This window comes from Lolium perenne, chromosome 4, assembly GCF_019359855.2.
Source record: "Lolium perenne isolate Kyuss_39 chromosome 4, Kyuss_2.0, whole genome shotgun sequence".
Classification (NCBI taxonomy): Eukaryota; Viridiplantae; Streptophyta; class Magnoliopsida; order Poales; family Poaceae; genus Lolium; species Lolium perenne.
The window spans coordinates 76,733,857-76,756,694 of NC_067247.2; the positions used below are offsets into that span (position 1 = coordinate 76,733,857).

General features: G+C 43.7%; 1 protein-coding gene and 2 long non-coding RNA genes across 5 annotated transcripts; all 3 read left to right on the forward strand.

Annotated features, from left to right (window-relative positions):
* The first annotated feature begins 273 nt into the window (after nucleotides 1–273).
* On the forward strand, nucleotides 274–1,343 carry LOC127293017 (uncharacterized). The gene is made up of 2 exons (XR_007845550.1): nucleotides 274–333; nucleotides 727–1,343. It is a non-coding gene; the product is annotated as an uncharacterized lncRNA (long non-coding RNA).
* Nucleotides 1,344–2,949: 1,606 nt separating this feature from the next.
* LOC127348455 (uncharacterized) lies at nucleotides 2,950–7,611 on the forward strand. Of its 3 annotated transcripts, XR_011744363.1 has the most exons (6): nucleotides 2,950–3,480; nucleotides 3,625–4,768; nucleotides 5,034–5,093; nucleotides 5,209–5,253; nucleotides 5,667–5,852; nucleotides 6,998–7,611. It is a non-coding gene; the product is annotated as an uncharacterized lncRNA (long non-coding RNA). The 3 variants fall into 3 exon arrangements; XR_007879785.2 differs by having other exon boundaries at nucleotides 2,950–4,768; XR_007879787.2 differs by having other exon boundaries at nucleotides 2,950–4,364.
* A 3,110-nt stretch (nucleotides 7,612–10,721) lies between these two features.
* Nucleotides 10,722–15,755, forward strand: LOC139839000 (uncharacterized). Its single transcript, XM_071829029.1, has 2 exons — nucleotides 10,722–12,372; nucleotides 13,636–15,755. Exons 1-2 carry the CDS (start codon nucleotides 10,722–10,724, stop codon nucleotides 15,753–15,755), a joined length of 3,771 nt encoding a protein of 1,256 aa, XP_071685130.1.
* Nucleotides 15,756–22,838: the final 7,083 nt, after the last annotated feature.

Below are 22,838 nucleotides of genomic sequence, written 5' to 3' on the forward strand. Positions count from 1 at the left end.
AGTCCTGGGAGCCTCCCGGCTCTCCGTGTTGCCCGTCGCTGCTCGCCGGTGGGTTTTGGCAGGCAACACTTTGTCAATTTTTGCAGACGTTGCCGAGGTTCTTGATAATGCAAATAACAAGGTCAAAACTAAGGCTTAATTGGCACCGATATATTTTCATATAGTCTGGTTCCTTTTAATAATAACGTTTGTTTTCAGAAGGTACTGATATTGGATTTGTTCTTTATTGGTGCATATATGAAATTTCAGATGCATCAGACGTGTTACTTCTACCAGTATGCCCATAACTCATTTGTTTTAGAGAAACCAAATTTCAGCACATGCACAATTCAGGTTAGTCAGTGTATTTTTCTTATGTTAGCATTCAGGTTAGCCAATGATCATAAATCAACCGTGTCAGATTAACAATGTTCGGGTATAACCGTTGAAGATCAATCATAGGGGTAGATAACGCCTTAGTCCCCATAATTTTTCTGTAATATTCTGCCAGACATTTTTTGCTTAGCCTCCTGGGCGTAATGCGGTAGTCCATCATGTTGAATAATTTTTTATTTTATTTGTTCTAAGCCTTGATGGCACTCTTGCATGATAGAAGCTTATATCCTCTTCCCCTAGAATGCGCCAGATTACCTTCCCATGCTGTCTTGCTTCACGAGCAATGGAGTGAACTGAACTTTCAATTTTTTGCTTAACCATATCCGTGAAGAAGCCCTCTAATTTTGTTAGGGGTCTACCTTCCTCAAGCCAATCCATAAAGGCCCCCCAAGGTAAACTTGTTTGCATCCAGAGCTTTTCTGTCAGGTTTCAAAATTTTCCTTCACCTCCCAATATTTATTCTGGCTGTTTTAGATTTCAGCTAATCCATTTCCTTGTGTCTTTATCCATGGGCATGTAACTCCAGGTTACAGTGACCAAGTCGATAAAGCCATTTTTGAACTTCCAATTATTGTTTTACTAGAAAATCTTTGATTTTGGGACAGTTGTCGAAGCTTCAATTTTCAAAGGAGACAATGATCGGTATGGGAGGATCTCGAATATTGGATTAAGTGAAGTCTTGAATCTGCAAGTCTCTAATTGCATAATTTAGCTGGCTTGTTTCAAACAATGCAGCTGTCCTCACCTGATCGGAATGTGCTAAAATCACCAGCGGCAATCCAAGGACCATCAATAAATGGTTGTATATGTCTGATTTTATGAAAGAATTCATCATGTTCTGCATCCACTGTTGGCACATAAACATTAGTTGCCCAGAGATGGAAATCTGAATTATCAGATTCCAAGTGAACCGTGAGTGATCTTTTATTGGCTAATTGTATTGCAGCATTTAAAATTTCTTGAGTTCATATTGTTAGAATTTCACCAGTTGTACCCACCGCATCCATATGCTCAAATTTGTCATGCATAGCAGGAAGGAAAGCAGACTTTTTGAAGCAAGAAATGGACTGCAAATTTGTCTCTTGTAGGAAACCAGCGAGTCATAAACTAACTCACTTTAAACTGTGTTGGGGCTTATAGCACAGGTAACATAGACCTTGACCAACAGTCTTACCTTGACCGACAATGAGACAAAGACACTGGCGAAACTGACGAACTGATAACTGCTACCGCAAAGTGATGCCAAGCAACTGCAAACTGAAAAACAAAAACAACCACGCTGGGAAATAAAAAAACAGCAACGAGACCATCTTAGCTCTGTCCTCCATCGAGACGAAGAAGGACTGAAGGATGCCATCACGGAAGCTGCTCCTGCCTTTTCCAGTGCCAGAGAAAGAGACCATCGTTATCCACTCCGAAAAGGAGGGCAACTATGCGGATCATGCAGTAGAACCAAACCAGAACTCATACAACATGCGCCAACTCTATCCCTCTATCGCCGTCTGGCTTAGTCCTATAGAAACGTGTGCTAGCGTCAACATTATCTGCCATGTATTCCAATGTAAATATATCTACTAGCCTACTAGGCCTGCAACTTCGTTATTAGTTCTTATATTTCCTATCTTACCTCACGTCTAACGAATATTCAAGTCTTCCTTACATTGCCTATCTTATCTGACATCTAACAAATATCTAAGTCGATGCCACTATCGTGAAAACTTCATCTACCAAATTAATCGACTATAAAATATATACATTCCAAGCAACTAACACACACAAAATTATACTAAAAAGGCATCTTCGGTAACCCAACTTGGTGCAGGTTTTATTTAAAAGATGCATCAAATTTCTATAAAGTACTATAGTTAGTTTATCCTAATTTCATCCAGGGAACATCGTTTCCTGAAACATAAGAAGTATGATCATGTTGGCAGTTAATTTTTATCGCCGTTATACATTGTGTACATTGACACGAACTCCACGGGATCGTGCGCCAAGGCGCACATTTAAATCTAGTACATAAATTTTCGGGCTAGTACCGAGCAACCAAAAAATCGCTTATATGTAAAAGAGAATGCAATCGGTGGATGCCTGCTCTCACTCTCATGCGTGATGTGTCGCTGTAGATGATGGATTTCTCCACCGGCCGTGTGTCCAAAATGGTAAAATGTATTGTGCGCTTTTAGTTTCATATATATTCATATTTTGTGTCTAGTGCAAAAACTTCCCAAAATATAACGCGTGAATTATGCTCACGCTCGCGCCGCAGCGAGACGGCACATGCACTGGTAGCAGATAAATACCTTCTGCACTGATGGAAAATTCGAAAAAAGGAAAAGCGCAAGCTGAAAATTTTCTACGTGTCTCAATATTTCGATGAAAATTTCTTGACTTTCCGTAAATAGAAAGAGATAGGCTATAAATGACATATCTTCTACATCTATCTATCTACACTACCTAAAAAGAATGAAGGTGTTCCTTATTCTGCCAAAACCCCAATACGGCAAAAACTTTCGTCGTACCTTCGTCGCTCCACCTCTCCCGAATGCGCCGACAAGTGGGCCAGTCCCCCACAATTCTCTCTCCCGACGAGATTTCCTCCACCCTCTCCCTCTCTCGTCGGCTAGGGTTCCGTCCTCCGCTGCCGCTCCCTTGCCTCGCCGCGCCGCGCCATCGTTGACCTCAAAATCGGGATACCCGCACCACGCCATGGAAGCCCCATCACCTAAAGACCGAGCTCCGCATTTTCGTGCCCGACTCCGCATCTTCTCCGCCGCCGCTCTGCGCCCTCTCTCTCGTGCTCGTCGCGAACCGCCGCTGCTTTTCCCTCCCTCTATCCCTGCCCGCCACCTCTCCCCTCTCATTCCATGCCCCTGCAGATCATTGTCTTGTCTCGTCGCCCTTCTTCATCGTCGACAGCGTCGCCACAAAGGAGAAGGGGGTCGGGATGAGGAAAAGAGGGGTAGCCACCGACGACACGTTGTTCAGTTCGTCCCACAACTGCAGGCGAAGCAAGGGCAATGCTCTTCGTCCGCCGTTGTGACGGACCTCGGGTGAGCCTCGAGTTCGACTTCCGACGACACCCGCCCCAAAGTATCTTCCCCGGTAAGATCTGTAGGTACCTACCGCCATACATTCTTATCCGCAACGCCGTATCCCTCTGCCATTTGGGGGGGATTGATTGCCTCCGAGGGCAACAGAAGGAGTTCTTCACATATCACCAGCCTCTTCTTCATTGATCGATGCTAGGGGTGGGGTGTACCAGAATATTTGTTGCAACCAAAGTCCAGAAGGAGGATGGACATGCTCGTTACACAAGTGTCAACAGTAGATGCGCCTGCACTATAGCAAATAGGGCAACTGCTCTAATCTTCCTAGGTATCTGCATCTCTACGTTTTCTTATCCAAATCTGACTGCTTAAGAATTCCTCAATAATACAGAGTTCTGCCCGAGCTCACTTTTTTCTCTACACTTTTCAAAATTTTATGTAGCATATACCAAGGTAAAGGTTTCGTTTGCACTATAGAAATGCTATTGTTTGCTGCTTCGGATACAACAAATTCTAGAATAATTATTAGTACATATATCACAGTCTGGAATGATTTTGTTTAGTGGTATAATGTGGTGTTCTAATTTATCATGTGTCATTGAACTTAGTTGCACCATTTCCATTTTGGTGCGGCTTATACAACATGTGTACTAAGAGATGGCACCTTTTTTGTCCTCATTTTGTCTTTGCGTTTGCTAAACCAGCTATGATTTGGTTTCTTACGTCAGATGAACATGTTCGCTTTTCATTTACAAGTCATTCGAACTATCAAGGTCTAATCTGAACTGGTGAGAAAGAAAGTAGTAACTGCTTATAAAATGTGGTTTTTATTGTTGGTTTGGAATCCTATTCTTATGAAAAGTGTTTATTTGTTCAGGTTTAATAGTATTGCTGCTGGAGTGGTTTTGTTTCTTTGGATTTCAGCATCTACTGATATTGGTAAGTACCTTGCACTTGTTCTTGTTTGATTAATTAGGTAATCCTCTGGATTTCCGGTGCCATGTTTTTGTGTACTAGGTGCATTTCTTTGCTTGGTTATAGTGGTGTCTCAAACTTTCTGCTTAAATATAGTATTTCTTTTCTTGATGCCTTCACTGGTTGTGAATTTGTGAGCTTCCCTCAATAGGGTGAATAATGAATTAATACTTGTGACCTTGTGATGTAGTGCTCAACAAGATGTTTAGATACAGTAGACTAGCAGAGTATATAATATATACATCAATGTATGGCTAAGTCTGACCAAGGTTATTGTGACATCTGAATCCCGTGCCATAGGTCATAGGTGGTTGTTACCGGTGGAAAATAGGATGACCTTTATTCTTTTGGTATACTGGAAGTAACAGGTAAAATTATTCTTGGCCCATTTCAGTCTGAGCTTATCCCACGTGCCTTTTAGGGTAAAGAACAGACAAAATTAGTTCTTATATACCTTGGAAGGCTCTCCTCAAATACTATTGGGTAGTAGCTTATAAAATTCATCCTAGGTGCATCACCCAATAAATTTGCAGCGAATTTCAACCATGCTTGTAGAAAAATTACGCTACTATACTTGTAATGACATTATTTCAGCATTGGGAAATGATATCTGGACTTTTGTCGTACTTGCAGCTTGATTAGGGTCACTGTTACAAGTGCATTTGGTGGCTGGGGAAAGGATCAGAAATCTTGGTTGGTTTATCTTGCTGGAAAAGCTGTTTTGAGTTTGTCAGTATTGCATATTCCTGCCAATGTATGCTTGCTTCAAATGATTTCTCTTCTGTGTTTTGCCTTGGTGATGTTGCAGTTAGCATGAAAAATGGCCACCTCAGATTCAGAGATGTCTGTCAAGGTATCTAATCTACTTGATTGCTCAGTTCTAGATTGGTTGTTAATACAATTTGGTTCTTATACTTTGACTTATGAAGTTTCGACTATCAAGAATCATGCCAATCTATATCAGTCAAGGTGTAACTGAACATTTTTTTTCATAATACTATGCTGTATATGCAAACTTGTCCTTTAAGGTGCAGCGATTTATTCTTTAATTCAGGACAATTTCACTGAGTTAATTAAAATCTTGTTTTTTCATGAAAAGTTGTACTGTGACACAAATTGACTTTAGTGGTAAATAATATATATCGATGCGAACACTTTCCTTAATGATCAAATAATTTGCATATGATCGATTAAGTATCTGGACAAATCAACTCTTAAAGAATCCTTAGTTTTCAGGGTAGTTATTCTCATAATTTTTGTCTACAGAAATTAGCTCTCTCTCTCTCGTCGTCGGCCCGTTGGAGGAGAACGGGATGGGGAACCACGCCGGGATGCAGAGAAGCGGGAGCTGGCGGAGGCGCTTGTTGAACAGGAGGGTGGCCACGAACACCCATGTCAGCCTGCTTTGCGCAGTCAGAAGGAGTTGCCAACGAGGACCAACGTGCCTCTCAAGTAAGGACTCAACTTTCCCCTCTCTTTCTTCAGTAATTTTGGTCAAAATAATTTGTGGGCACGATCTGGTGCTGGTTTTGGCGTGAGCAACTACGATTTGGGGCCAGATCCGTCGGTGGATTGTTGGATTAGGAGGGATTCCAGGGTGGATTGTGGAAAAATTACGTTGCTATAAAAACTTGCAGCAATTACCTGCCACAATCAAGGCCATTTTTCTTTCGAATGAATCGGATTTGGGTCAGCATTTAAGTATTTTTAAGATAATTAGTACGTGCTCATATTTGGCAGGAGTTGCTCTCGAAAAAGTTGTTTTTTTGTCAAATGGGTTCTTCTCTCGTGTCGTAGTGTCGGGACTGTTTATGATCTATGAACCAGTACATATTCTGTGCATTTTGATTGACACATGGTAGCTGAATTAGAATTGGTAATCAAGCTCAGACTGCCTGCCAAGTCTCAAAACAGGAAGCATTTCCGAGGGATGAAAGTAATTCATGATGCTATCTAGAACTTACGAACTTAGCATAGCCTTTGTTCTAATTTAAACATGGGTACCATTTATTTTCTCGGAAGACTGAGCTTATCACTTCAAGATCTATGAATCTATAATCATTACCCAACTTCAGGTCCTTGCTATGTTCGTTTCAGCTTTGAGAAATAGTTGTTGCTCTATTTGAGCTACTAAATCGAGTCCTTGCTATGTTTGTTTCATGTATTGCTCGATAGATTACTGCTTAATGTTCCATTGCTTAGTGACATGCTCCGTATCTACTTATTATCTACATTTTAGAATCATTTGCGTGTCCCATTATAATGACTGATATTTGTTTCCTTGACTACAGAATCTAAGTTGGTTTAAATTATTGGCTTGATTACAAAATCTGTGGCGATAGCAGTTGTGTCACCACACACCACTTGTAGCTGATTTTCTCTCCCTCAAAAACGACATTAACAGTGTGCCTGCCTGATACCACAAAATGTGTTTTCTCTTTGGTTACTTTAAAATATGTCAATTAGTTTTCATTTTGGTTCATGCTCATGCTACATATGTATGCTGCTCTGATATGAATTGCAGATAATTCATTTTACTGATCCATTTTGATGTTATGTGTGATGATAATATTGGACCCTTGATCGGCTCATTTCAGGTGTGAAAGAGCGCCAACACCATCTGCCTAGTCTATGCTACCGATGCCCTTCCGAGCAACTGGAGGATTAAACATGTATTTCCATGGTTTTCCTGATCGCTTATAATTGTGACAACGCAGTATGGCTCCAGTTCAAAGTATATCATCCTGATATGTTTAGATTATTGTCAGATGTAGTAGAAAATTTAAATGATGGATAAATAAGAGGTTCAGTTTCTTCTTTTCCAATTGCAGTTTTGCATGCTGATTATCAGGCCGTGTAGATATAGTGGTGGGAGGACTACTCCCATATATGGGTATTAGACTTTTTTCTGGTTAGTATTTTCAGTTGCTCCAACAAAACTATGCAAGTTTCTTTGGTTGGTGTTAAATGGTTGTGCTAATGTAGTATATGTGTATTACATTTTAACTTAATTCTACCTGGAGTTTTGTATACATTTGTTGTACGCTTGCAACTTAGTTGCATCCTTTGGGGCAATGAGTCACGCACACACTGATTGTCACCGCTGCGCCTGTCCTCCCGCTGAATGTGTCCTCCCTGTCGATGATGCAGTCGCACAGGTCTAGCGCCGCCAGACGCCGATAACAGGCTTACAGTTTACCGTCGTTCTTGATTCAGGCCTTCGATCAGTGGATGTTGTGTTGATAGTCGCCGGCTAGGTCGCCCGGTCGCCCCGCTTCTGCATCGTGTTAGTCGGCATATACTACCAAACCATGGAGATGGATAATGCCCGCTTCCGGCCAGACCTGCATCACTTCAACAATTTCCATCCGGTTTTGTTTTGTATTGCAAATTTCCGTATATTGATGACATAAATTTTTCAGCAATGCATTGTTTGTCCTACAAGCTAATATTTCTTTTGTGGTGTAACCTCATATTTTGAGCCCTGGAAAGAACAAGATCCAACCATAAATGATGGCTTAGTTGGATCAAGATCATAAACTAAGGTAAATCAATACCCTTAGCAAGCTATTTTCTCCTTTTCTTTTCCATATTGCACTATTCGTACATACATGTATTTCCACTGTCTAGATAGTTTGTGCTTTTTCCTTCCATCGTTTGTTCATATATGATAGCTCTGATTATGAAAGGATATAAAAGTTAATATCCCCATTTTTGAGCTGTTGCAACAACCTACTTTTTGTAATTCAGGATTCAATTCATGAATTTACAAACATAACATGTACCTACAGAAGTATGGAACACATCATCAGGCCAAGCGCTCTACCTAAATGGAGACCTACCTAAGCGGAGACCGATCTGTAGTTTTGAAAAGTAGAGCGTATTGGCAATCTCCTGAATCCAGTTAGCCGACTTTGAGAAGAGATGAGAGATAATAATTAAACAAGAGTAGCTAGGCTACTGTAAGAACCTGCCTTAGATTCCTTGAAATACAAAATGGTAGGAAAAATTAAGATGGTTTTTATGGGAGGCATACGGGACTTCTAAAGTACAATGGTGTACCTAAAAATACAACACCAGTATCCTTTAAAAAAATGTTTCCTAAAGTCTTCCAGAGCACATAAGAAAATTCAAGTTAAATCCTTAAGGTACTACTCCAGTTACAAAATAGAGAAGTCAAATGTGAGAACTTTGGCTAGGACTGGTCCAAGTTACCACTATTTGACAATACATTTCAAGTTACCACTATTTGCACCAACTACTCAAAACATCCAAAATAATAAATTATTTAATCAGCTTTAGCTCAAACAGTGTCTACTATTTGAAGCAATCACAGAACAAGATCAAATGTAAGTATTTTCTATGTGACAGATCATATGACAAGAAGCTACTACGTATTACTGGAAATTCAGGATTAGTGTGAAAGCATGTACCTAGCCCTACCAATGGCAGGAACCATGAAAAGCTTTCAACCGGAAAAATTGGAGTCTGACATATTTGTAACTAGGTGACACCCCGCGCGTTGCTGCGGTGATTTTATAGCACATATTGCTAAATACTTAGATAAAATCTTAACCAAATTATTTGAGGCAAAATAAATAAGAAATTTTGGGTTGCCTGAAACATGATGAGACAGAAAAAAGGTAGCTTCTAAACGTAATTTACTACTAAGGACCAGGAACATATAAGATTTTTAGTTAGCAAGCCCCAACAAAATTGTCTGTTATTGGCTCATTGCTCCAGTGAGCAAAGACTGAACCGAAACGACTGTTATTTGTTAACACTATTGATGAAAACATATCTTATGATTTTTGTGTTGCCTTCTTTCGAAAATGTAGCCACAACATACGCGTTTGTGTTAAATGTTTGGTACGCACGCGGCTGTGAGAATCATCCAAAGAATATTGAAAGCTGACAAAATAGGTCAAAATCTCTAAGACGCCGGATAGAATAAGGTCTTTATCTCTGTGATCTATCATTTTGATGGAAAAATATGACAATAGGTGCAATCCGACTGAAAATATTCAGTAAATAGAAGAAGCCAAATAGTAGAAAGATGCACTATGCCTTGCGTTTGCATGCATGTGGGACATCCATCGACTGCAAACAATTCAGCACAATGACTGATGGTGCCCTAGAAGATGACATGGGTAGTAACTTCATGACAAATAAGAGTGGGAAGATACAAAGGGGAATCACTCAATCACCACATGGTTCTCCATGACGGCTTCTAAGAGGCCCCTCCCCCGACGGTGGTGTAGCATATGGCGATGCGGCCTCTGTGCATGAAGAGTGGCTCGAAGCCACGAAGCAGTCATTCTACTTGGCCTAGTTTTGCCACCAGCTTGGAGCGGCGGTCGGCGGCATCGGCTGGATCATGCGTCGAGGTCGAGCTAGAGCAGACGTTGTTGCGCGCTTCGGTGGATCCTCGTCAGCCCAGCGGCGCAACACATAAATCCTGGAGCGGCGGTACGGAGGCACGTCCAAACGGTGGCGAGATGACCGGTGTGTAGTGGATCTACCAAGTGATGAAGCTGGCGGATTGGAGGTTGTGGAAGCCCAGCTTCCCGCTGGCGGTAGATGTTCCGGCAAGCAGCTGGGCGCTCGTCGCGCACTTGCAGGTCCCTGGACCCTGATTCTGCATGGGAAGAGAAGGAAAGAAAAAGGAGTAGAGACAGCATGGCACTGTGGTTCGAAGGCCGATGAGAAAGCACTCGGGCTCCAGAGTGTGGATTTGAGAAAGAGAGAGAACCCAAGTATTGTTGACGGATCAATGGCAGAGGATTGGAGAAAGGAATATATAGAGTGGGAAGGAGAGGAGATCGACTGAAGATGGCAGCTGACCAATGGCATTCAAATCTAATCTTGCCGAAGATGAGAAGCCGCTTAAATGAATAGCAGCAGTCCTCATGGGAGATATCTGGACAGCGGGAATTACTATCCAATAGGGTGAGGAGTAAAAGCGCCAGCTACCCGGAAGATTGGAAGTCATCCTGCCATTTCCGGTGGTGGCAACGTAAGTGATGATACGTCGAACGACAAGTTTTTGTTTTGTTTATTACTTTGTGCTGCATGTTAGAATATACGTATGACTTGTGTACGTATAGGTATAGGACTCTGTACTTGTACCTCATATATAATAAAACGATCCCTACCCGACGAGGCACGTCGGGTCAGCGCAATCTCTCTTTCCCTAGTTACGTTTTCATGGTATCAGAGCAACGCTCTTGACCTAGGTCGGTCGATCCGCCGTCCTCTCGCTTCCGCCTCCGTCGGCCTCCGCCGCCGCGTACTTCTTCACAACGATGGCGTCGAGCGCCAATGGCAACGCTCCCTGCATCGAGTGACTCTTCATCGCCCGCGCTTGTTCCTGCAGCTGCGCCCGCGGTCTCCCAGATCGCATCGACGGGCGAGTCCTCGACACGCGGTGACGTCCCGCCGCCGATCCCTCCGTCGCCCGCCTTGGTGCCGCCGTCGACGCCCGGGTCTGTGCCGCCTGCTGCGGTGCCGCCCGGCTCTGCTCCGCCAGGTTTCTCTCCGCACCTGGCTGCGCACAATCTCGCCCTCGCAGCTCCGACGGACTCTACTATGGTGACCGCCATGACTGGCTCTGGTTATGGTCCGGCCACAGGGGGCCTTCCACCACCGCCATATGGCTACCCTGGTTACGGTGGCTACGGCGGATATGGTGGCCACGGTGCTGCTGGCGGCTTTCCGCCACCGTATGGGTACCCCAACTATCAGGGCTACCCGGGCTATCCCATGCTAGGGTTACCAGGGCTCGGTGCTCCGTCACTGAACGCCAATGGCTCTACCTCAACATCGCCATCGTCTGGATCTGTTCAGCTGTCCACGCCGACACCCGCAACTCAGCCAGGTCTCTTCCCAAGCCAGGGAGTTCCACCGGTGGTGAATATTGCCTCGGCGATTACTATACGCCTGACGAGTGACAACTACTTGTTCTGGCGTGCACAAGTTGGACCTCTACTCCGCAGTCATCTTCTGATGGGATATGTAGATGGTACCATTGTGTGTCCTGACCCTCAGGTTGCGGTGCCTTATGCTGGTGGTGTTCATCATATACCAAACCCGGCACACCAACATTGGACACAACAGGATCAAGCTATTCTGTCAGGGTTTGTCTCCTCCATGACTGAAGGTGTTCTTGGGATGATTATGTTCTCCGGCACCTCTCGTGAAGCTTGGGAGACTTTGAGTGGAGCTTTTGCCTCTACCTCCATCGCCAGATCCTCTGCTATTCGACAGGAGATGGCTGAGCTCAAGAAGGGAACCAAGACTGTCAACACATACTTTCACCAGATGAAGGCGCTCTCGGATTCCCTCACTAGCATTGGCGAGCCTCTGCGTGATGCAGAGTTTGTCTCATATATTCTTGCTGGACTTGACGAGGAATATGATGCTTTGTACCAAGTGGTGACTAATCGCACTGTGCCCATACCAATCCGTGATCTATTCTCACAACTTCAGGCAACGGAGCAGCGGAAACTGGCCCAGCGTCGCTCAGGCAACTCGATGCACTACCCTGCTGCTCATGCCGCTGCTGTCTCTCCAGTCGCCTATGGCGCGATTCGCGGTGGACCCCAGCCTCCTGCACCAGCGCCATCGACCATGCCATCGGCCAAACAGGCGCCTCCGGCCACCTCCTCCAAAACTAGCCGAGGTCCGGTTGTTTGCCAACTCTGTGGCATCCCGCGGCATGTGGCGTCCAAGTGCTATAAAAGATTTAATCGTGAATTTCTTGGCCTTGGCAATGATGGGAGCAACACGGAGAAACAGCTAGCCATGGCGATGACCGCCTCTCATGGTCCTCAAGGCACCACCTCGACGACTGTTGATCCAGCTTGGTATGCGGATTCTGGCGCTACGCACCACATCACCCATGAGCTCGACAAGCTCACTACACGCGAGCCCTACCACGGCACCGACCAGGTTCACACAGCTAATGGTTCAGGTATGCGCATTCATAATATTGGTCAAGCTACTCTTGCTACTCCGTCTTCTAGGTCTCTAGCTCTTAAAGACGTCCTCCATGTTCCTAAAGCCACTCGTAATTTATTGTCTATGAGTAAACTTTCACATGACAATAATGTCTTTATTGAACTCCATCCTTATGATCTTTTTGTTAAGGACCTGGACACGAGAGCACCCATCCTTAGAGGACGTTGCAGCGGCGGTCTCTATGAGATTAAAGCACATGTCATCAAGCAAGCCCTTTCCAGTGTCAAGGTGTCTCGTGATATGTGGCATCGTCATCTAGGACATCCAGCATTACAAGTCGTTCAGCATGTTCTTCGTAGTCATGAGTTACCATCTACACATGAGTCCAATAAAATTGAGTCAGTTTGTGATGCTTGTCAACAAAGAAAGAGTCATCAGTTACTCTTTTCCTTGTCTACTCGTGTAACAAAATTTCCATTAGAGATCATTTACTCTGATGTGTGGGGCCCTGCCCAAACTTCTGTCAGTGGACATCGTTTTTATGTCAGTTTTGTTGATGCTTATAGTCGTTTTACTTGGCTCTACTTGCTCAAACATAAATCTGATGTCTATGATGTGTTTATTCAGTTTCAGAAACATGTTGAACGCCTCCTAAATCGTAAGATTATTCATGTCCAAACTGATTGGGGTGGAGAATATGAAAAACTTCATCCCTTCTTTCACAACTTGGGTGTCTCACATCGTGTGTCCTGTCCTCACACACATCAACAGAATGGTACTGTCGAACGTAAGCACCGGCATATTGTTGAAACTGGTCTTACTTTGCTTGCCCATGCATCTGTTCCTCTATGCTACTGGAATGATGCCTTTGCTACAGCTTGTTTTCTTATTAACCGGCTCCCTAGTCGCACCATTAATATGAAGACTCCTCTTCAGCGGCTCCTTAATGAAACACCTGACTACACCTTTTTTAAGGTTTTTGGGTGCGCTTGCTGGCCACATCTTCGACCCTATAATAGTCATAAACTTGATTTTCGCTTGAAGAAGTGTGTGTTTCTGGGCTATAGTTCTCTTCACAAGGGATACAAATGTCTACATGTTCCATCTAATCGTGTCTATATCTCTAGGGATGTTGTCTTTGATGAACATGTATTTCCCTTCGTTAATATGCCAAACTCTCATAATCTACCACCTATCTCGGAGTCATCCTTACTTCTAGCTGACCAATTTATGGATGTTGCAAATTCCTCGCATTTGCTTGCTAACCATGGTGCAGGTATTGGTCGCGGCAGTCGCCTTGAGGTTTACGTCGATCCGGTGCAGCCTGTGCATGGCTCTGCCTCGGGCTGCGGGCAGCCATGCAGCGAGCTTCCTGCTCCTTCAGCCTCGGGCTCCGTTCGGCTTGAGCCGTTCACAGAGCTGCCGGCTGCCTCCGCCTCGGGCTTTGACCCCGACAGTGTGGGCGCCACGCGCCTGGACGCCACGCCTGACTCGCCTCGCACACCTGCGCCTCCTGCATGCAGCGAGGGATCCTTGATGTCCCCTGTCGCCACTGCTCCATCGGGTGGTACACCGGTGCTGCTGTCCCCTGCTGCGCCGGTCGGGAGTAGGTCTGTGTCCCCAGCTCCGACAGCGTCACCACCTTCCTCGCCTGCTCCTGCCTCGCCTGCTCCGACTCCATCACCGTCTTCGACATCAGCACCTCCACCGCCACCACCAGCTCCTCCAACTGGTCCTGTCACTCATTTGCGTCGCGGTATTTCGCAGCCTAAACAACGAACTGATGGTACAGTGGCCTGGTCTTGTGTGCTTGCTGCTCATGCTGCTCTTAAGCATACTCATGAACCTCGTGACTACAAGGAAGCTCTGCGTACTCCTCATTGGCGTGAAGCTATGGAAGCTGAGTTTTCTGCGTTACAGGCTAATGGTACATGGAATCTTGTACCTCCTATTGCTGGTGTCAACTTGATTGATTCACGGTGGGTGTTCAAGGTGAAACTTCATGCGGATGGTTCTGTTGAGAGATACAAGGCAAGACTTGTTGCTAAAGGCTTCAAACATCGTTATGGTCTGGATTATGATGAGACTTTTAGCCCTGTGGTCAAGCCTGCTACTATTCGTCTGTTGCTCTCTATGGCTCTCTCTCGGCGTTGGCACATTCGACAGCTTGATATTCAGAATGCCTTTCTGAATGGCTTCTTGGATGAGGAGGTATACATGAGACAACCTCCTGGTTTTGTTGATTCTGATAAGCCTGGTCATTACTGCAAGCTTGTTAGATCTTTATATGGACTGAAGCAGGCACCTCGTGCTTGGCATGCTCGTCTCAGTTCTGTGTTAGGCTCTTTGGGGTTCTCTCCTTCAGTGGCCGATACATCTTTGTTTATTCTGCGCCGCAAGGAGGTTACGATCTATCTCTTGGTCTATGTTGATGACATCATTGTTCTCAGTTCTGTGTCAGTTGCTATTCCTCGCCTGATCAGTCAACTCCGGTCTGAGTTCTCTGTCAAGGATCTCGGTGTTCTGCACTATTTTCTTGGGATTGAGGTGTCTTCGCCTACTTCTGGTAGTCTGGTTCTTCGACAACGCAAGTATGCTCTTGATCTTCTTGCACAAGCTGGTATGTTGAAGTGTACACCTGTGACTACTCCCATGGCGTCTTCTGAGCGCTTATGCAGCACTGATGGTGATCCGCTTTCTTCTGAGGAGGCTACTCAGTACCGTAGTATTGTTGGCGGTCTACAGTATCTTACAGTCACACGTCCTGATCTGTCATTTGTGGTGAACAAGGTGTGTCAGTATCTTCATGAGCCTCGTACACCCCATTGGTCTGCTGTCAAGCGTGTTCTACGTTATGTGAGGTATACTGTGGACACTGGTTTGCATCTCCGATCCTCCTCCTCTACTCTACTTTCAGCCTTCTCTGATGCTGACTGGGCTGGAAATATTGATGATCGGCGATCCACCGGGGGACATGCTATCTTTTATGGAGGAAATCTCATTGCCTGGAGTGCTCGTAAGCAGTCTACAGTTTCCAGGTCAAGCACTGAGTCTGAGTACAAGGCCCTTGCAAATGCTACTGCTGAGCTTGTTTGGGTACAGTCTTTGCTTCGTGAACTTGGTGTTCCTCAAGGTCGGCCTCCAGTTTTGTGGTGTGACAATATTGGTGCTACATACTTGTCAGCCAATCCAGTTTTTCATGCTCGGACGAAGCATATTGAAGTGGACTTTCACTTTGTTCGTGAGCGTGTTTCTCGGAAGCAACTTCAGATCCGGTTCATCTCTTCAAAGGATCAAGTTGCTGACATTTTTACTAAACCTCTTCCGTTACCGTTGTTTGAACATTGTAAACGCAATCTCAATCTTTCACTAGTTGAGATTGAGGGAGGGTGTTAGAATATACGTATGACTTGTGTACGTATAGGTATAGGACTCTGTACTTGTATCTCATATATAATAAAACGATCCCTACCCGACGAGGCACGTCGGGTCAGCGCAATCTCTCTTTCCCTAGTTACGTTTTCACTGCAGGTTGAGACGGGCCGGACGCTTTCTTTTCTTTAGCTGTTGGGAGACGTTTTCTAATATGTGACCAAGCGAGTCAGGAAAGTGGACATCACATAAGATAGCAAATGAAACTATGAAAGTGACGTGGATAGTGTGCATGTTAAGCTTGCAAACATTAAAGACAGTTAGTGGGGATGAACTTTATAGATATTATAGATTCATGATAAACCAATTGGTAAAATAACAGTAATATATATCCATGCATACTTACTTTTCGCTACTCCGTCGAAATAGTTAGTTATTTTCAGCAACGAAGGCTATTTTTCTTGGAGAGCGTGCAAGTCCTGAATTTATAATTTGATAATATTTGGCGAGAGCTGATCCAACATGGTATTATTATTAATAATTTGTTCTTTTATGAATTTGTATGCTGATGTTTATGTATTTCATTGAAAGGTGTATGCTGCTTAGTTTCCAGTTGAGTTCTCCATTGTGGCGAGAGCTGATCCAACGCTGCTAATGATTTGTCTCATGGAGAACCCATTGATTTTGTCTTCTCTATCATGTTATACTACTATATGACAGGAGACATCAAATTGTTATATATGACAGGAGACATCAAATTGCTGGAGATGTTAATAGTTTAATACGTGTGCCAACGTTGTACCTATGGACTCATATATCTATATATGTGATGTCTTCCAGATAGTTGAAGAGAACAACCGCCTCTTTACACTTATCTTTTGGTTTGTTGCTTTTGAAAGGTTGGTTGTTCCGGTTCAGCTACAAGATCTCTAAGATGAAGTGGTACATTTTTTTTTGCTAATATCATACCAGAACGTTTATTGAATTGACATGATTTAAAATATCAAGTTTGTGACTAGCATACTGCCAGTTATATGTGATTTAAAATATGGGACGTGATATTAACTTGTTATACAAGTAGGTATCAGTTCTCAAAAAAATAATACAAGTAGGTATGATCAAATTGCACAATATTATTATTCTATTCCTTTATTTGTGATAACTCTTATCGATGGTGGTCTTACGCTGGATGAGCAGCTAGGCGAAAAACTTGGTTTTAGACAACAAACAGTCCCAAGACAACAACGTTAACATGAGATGATATGAATTGAAAGGGTTTAGGGAAACCCAGAGGATGGTCTGCTGGGTTGCCAACTTGCCTTGCCGGTGGCGGCTCTCTTATCTTCACACGTATTACTTTTATATATTGTGGCAACTAAAGATACTTTGAGTCCTGTGGCAACGCACGGGCATTTGTACTAGTGTGTTAATAAGAACAAAGTGGTGAATGTTAAATAGTAGAAAAATGCTAGGAAGTGAAATAGAATAAAATACAGTTATTTTTGGCTTCCCTATGAATGAAACGAGGCATGGAAGGGAGCCACTACTAAGAAATTCCCGAAGTTGCAAGGCCCCACATATAAATAAGAAATTTCTGAAGTTGCCAAGGCCCACATACAATTTTGCATACAACTTCTTCGTGCAGTCTTGTGCGTAATCCTAGAGTTAAGTAAGTAAGGATTTTACAGGAAAGACTTACGGGATTAGCTGGATGAATTTGGTTCGTGTAAATCTGCTAGCCTTCCGTCAATTTAGAAGTTGTAGTTTACGTCCAACCTTCACCTCCACGTAATCCCATAGGTTACATCCCACAACAATATGTCCGTAGATGTAGCATTGCTCGTCTTGCTGTTTTTGGCACATTTAGGCCCTACAATGTTCCTTCAAATGTGGATATAGGACACTTGAGAATCGAACTGTGAACATCACATGTGCTTTTTTTTATCACACGGAAGAACTAAACACAAGCTACTTACGGATTGGCTGGACTAGAAACAACATATTACTGAACATAGTGCTAGTCAACACAGCATGGTGGAGAATAAAACCCAACGTGGGATACATGTTGAGTGTGTCCAAAATTATGTATGAGTTGAGTTACGTTTGGACTCTGAGTTGTATTAGATGTGGATATGGTACGAGCATTGTTCTATTCAGATTCTAGTGGACTCTTATATAAGATGAGGGGTGTCACATAATTAGTTAACAGTATAATGGAACTACTAGGGCCTCACCACAGCTAGCGTCACAAGATGCTTTCTATATATTTCTTTTATTCTGTTTGAGTTGAGGATATTGAGTTGAGGATATAATGATCTGTTTGAATTGTGTTGCCATGGATTTTCTGGGATGTTCCTCCTACTTAAGTGCTCAGTGACGATACACCTACAGAATTTAACAATGAGAAAATAAATATTAGTTTGAAGACCAATGTTCATGCTAAACAATACTATTACCGAAGAAAGTGCTTACCAGCTTTGCTGCAACCCTTGCGAAATTCAGATAAACCTCCACGGGTAACAGAATTTCTCCTATAAATGATGCTAGACTACCCAGCCATCCAGGCCACCTGAGAGGGGCAAAACAATCTGAACCGTCCGTTTCGCTAGCTACAGTAAATTCCAATCCCGCTTTTCACCTCAGCCGTCGGATGTGGTAAGTTTTTTATCACCTTTTGCTTGTCCTATCGAGTCCATGACAGACGGGACCTTATACGTGCGGGGGCCATCGGTCATAGGCAGCCACACAGGCTCGTTCATGTCACCCTTCTCGTCTGGGGCAGTGAAAACCTAGACGGGGCCAGTCTCTCCTCCCCCAATCCTCACCTCCTCTCCCGTCCCCCAACCCGTGCCGCCGCCTCTCCTCCATGCCAAGCAGGATGCAACCGCATCGGGCGGGAGGTGATGGTCACCGCCGGTCGCGGGCGTCGCCGTGCGAAGAGCAGGTGGGGCCGCATCAGCCTTCGTCTTGGGTCCTGCCGTTCCTCCCCAATCGCCCGCCTCGACGTGTAGAGGGGTCGAAGCTGTGGGGGACGCAACATTGGCGGCGGGCTTTCGCTGGAGGAGCGCGTCCTGGAGGAGGGTGGCGGCGTTCCAGCGAGAGGCCCTGGGTTGGGAGGAGAGGACGCGGGAGGAGGACGAGAAGGGGTGAGGGCGCTCGACCCCGCCGCCCAGCAACGCCGACGGCCAACATCTACAGCGACGCCGGTGACCAACACCTCCTCTTCTCCCTTCTTCCACCCCTCTCTGGATTTTCGCCTCTAATTTAATTTGGATTTCGCTGCTAGGGTTGGGCGACACCTCCATCGGAGATCCCTATCGAAGCTTGCACAGGCTCCGTGTAGCCGCCGCCAGCGCCTCCTCGTTGCTGTGGGCAGTGCCATCAAGGACATCTTCCCCAAGCCTGGTCTCCACCAGCAGCGCCCCCTGGCGCTCGCACGGGAACCGGCTGGCACGTCCGTCTTCACCAGGCCAAGAAAGATTAGGTAAGCACAATGTCATCTCCTTCCTTATCCATGTGTATTAGTTTAGCCTCCATTCCTTAAGTCCGTGCCTCCGTTCCTAATTCCATGCCAAGATTTGATTCAGAAAATAGTCTGTTTCGAGAGTGTGCAGTTGGAGAATTTGTTCAGATTGGTATGGTTGTTGTTCGTGCTCCACCTGAGCATTTCTGCATTCTTCTCCCTTTATCATATTTCTGGCCCTCCCCACGCGAGCTTCCTCATCTGATTCCTCTAATTTAATTTTTATTTTGTATCTAGGGTTTGGGTGTCCAGGAGATTCACCGACAGCAGCACCAGCCATCATTGCTTTTTATGGACTCCATGGCTGTTGTAGGTATGCTTATCCTACTAAGATATATTTCTCTCTCTCTCTCTTCCACGGTATCATTCAATCTTTCTCGCTTTGTTGCTTGTCACTTTTTCTCCGGTGGAGGTGTTTGTTACAATTTTTATACTGCCTTAATGCTTTCCCATCTTAGATCGATCTAATAATGCATCTCTATGTTTGGTGGAACAGGAATGGAGCAAAAGGGTGATTTTTTTGGAGGGTCTGATCGTTGTTGTTCTGCTTGATTACCACAACAATAGGGTTGCTCCCTCCTGCAAAGTATCGACCACATCTATGCCTCCCTCCACATCATCTCCTCTATTTATATCTACAGATTTTTGCAGCAATTTTAGCTAGAGCAATATATTTAAAGTCATAGATAATAGTGTTGATTGTAAAATTTCTTATCCCCAGGCCATATAATAAAAGGTGAAGAGCGGCGGTAGGGAACCACGCCTACGAGCATGCTCATGGTGGTACCTAGATCCCAGCAATGCATGGTTACGGATGTCCTCAGCCAGAGCTAGGCTTCCTTGTCGATGACTTGCGATCTACAGCATCTGTGTGTATACAAACTCTTTCTTGTCTCTTTGATTTTCAGTGACATCGCTTTGGTTTATGCTTGATTCGGTGTGCATTGTGATTTTTATCTTTTTAGGATTGTTGCTTGGTTGGATATAGAAACAAATGAAGATGTGGAAAGGTGCGGATTCGACAATGATATATAGTAGCTGTTAATTTTTCTGCTTGGTGTTGTTCCCTACTAAAAAGAAAAGCTCTATATGATTATGACAGGATAATTGTGAGGATATGAGGCTTCAAGAAATAACCGTCAAATTAAGTCTGAAACTTTTGTCTACATCCCCAACTTAGTGTCATCTGTTTAAAAATTCTACAAGTTTGGTGATGAATTTTATCTCATTTGATAGTACTAGGTGCATCAATCACTGGCCTCTTCATTCCCCCTGTTTCCTTTGGATTCTAATCGTCTTGTCCATGTAGGATTCTTGAGGGGAACAGTTCATCACGGGGCGCTATTTCCAGGGCCAAATTGCGGTGTTGGTGTTGCTTCACAGGTTTGGTGAGATACTTCATGTGTTACTGTTATCATTGTTGTGCATTGCCCATGTTAAACTTTTGCTCTTTTACGCCGAGGGGTTGCCGTGGGAACCGCATCGGCCTCTGTTTTCTGCTTATTGTGTGTGCTCTGTTGACCACATAGTGGCTGCTTCATTTCTTCTTCTGTTCCTTGACATGTGCGGTGATCGGTTTGCTTTGTGTGTTGTCCAATCTGTTCTAGCTATCAAGTTTGATTACCGGTGATATGTAATACCCAATTGGTCTATAGCCAAATATTTCTTCTTATAAAGGCTGCAAGCCAACCCGGCCAACCAGATGGTCTGAAGGGGAACTTTAATCTGATTCGTCCATTTCACCACGTACAGTAAAATCTGTCTCCCGCTTTTCACCCCTGACCGTTCGATCTGTAGATTTTTTTGGCACTTCCTCATGTAGAGGTGAGCTGCTCCCAAATCCCAATCCCAATATGTAGAGTATATTATGGCTTTCTTCCTATCCATATATAGGAAAGCTATTTTTAGATACCTTATGTGACCGCACTCATGCATCATTCCAATTGCTTTTACAATAATATTTTGTTATTGCAATGTACTCCGTATAAACTTTACTCAGTTTTGCTTTTTTCGCATCTGTACATTTTGAAATAACTGTATACATCTTATTGCTACATTGACAGCTTTGCTCATGCTGAAAAAAAGGTTGACAACTTATATTCCATTCCGTTGAGCAGACTACCATGATTATCTTCTACCAGTGTATTTTGTCGGGGTTAAAGTATTTTGGTTCAGTTATCTATTGAATTGATGCATTGATGGTAGGCTAGCAAACAATAGTTTACCTAAGAAGATTTAGAAACTGTGGTACCGGCTAAATTATGCATCTCTGAGATTTACACCTGAAACTAAGATTTGGTTAAGCCAAAAATTAGGATACTTCGCCATTGTCCAGCTGGTGGTAAACAAGCTCTTTTATGCCGAGGTGCTTATTTCCTTCTTCTCTTCTCAGTGGGCTTTAGAGATATGAATGGCAACCTTTTCCTCCTTACTGAAGATGTTTTTTCTGACGAACTACCTATATGTGCCACTCACAGGACCAAAAGAAGACCCTACAATAGACCGATTACTTTAACAAATAGGTTGCTCCAAAGGAGCTTGCTGATGAAATTAAGGTAGTTAGCCACCTCGTGGATTTTTAGTGTTACCATCTCATTAATAAATTGAGATTCATTTTCTCGAGTTGGGTCCTTCATGAATGAGTTTATGATTACAGTTATGTTGAATGCTCTGCAGAAATGTCCTAGGAAACTAGCTCCATTTATTCTAGGAAAAATTATAACTTTGTAGATATCCCTTCGCGTTGTAATTTTTGTAATTGGTACAATCTCATATCCCTTTTTTACACTCATTTGGTCTTCATTTTTATTATGTTTGGTGTCCAACTAGGCTGGAAAAATTCCCCGATAACCTCCTTCCGCTGTGCTGACTCATGTAGGACTTTTGGCCTGCATGATCTTCTTGCACAGGTACTTTATCGACGATGCGTGTCACTAAAGGTTCCCGTGCGCATACAAGCTACCATATCTTTGTTTTGGGTTCATTCCCTCATTTCTTTTACCGTAGTACCATGGCTGATATGCCTTTGTGTACCTTATTTTTGTTCCTGTTGATTTTGAAATTGCATTAAAGTAGGACCGCAGAAAATTATATGTTCCCAGTAGCCCTTGTTCTTTTGGTGTAATTGGACTAGAGGTCTCCTAATTGCCTCCTCATTTTAGTCATAATAATGGTGCTTCATTAATACAAGTGGCATAGTTGAATCAATTTTTCTTTCAACGGACAAAGTTTTCTGGGCCTGCATTATTAAGGGGATTAAAATTTTGGTACCGGTGGTTTGGATCAGCTGTACAGTGGTGAATTAGCGCAAATTGGTTTGGTCGCTGAGTTCACATTGTAGGTATAGGTGGAATCACTTTCTTGATTAGGATTGTCTGCTTTCATGTATGTTTCTAATTGAAAGCCTTTTTTTCTAATGTATGAAAGTTGCATGATGCTTCAGTTATCTAATTGGCTACGGTGTAGGGTTTTTAGTGTTTTGTTGTGCACCCGCTATGTATGCATGTGTTTTATCACATCTCCCTTTGAATTCTCGGTTTTTAATTTTCCAAAGAATACGTACAACATTCTGACTCAAAACTAGC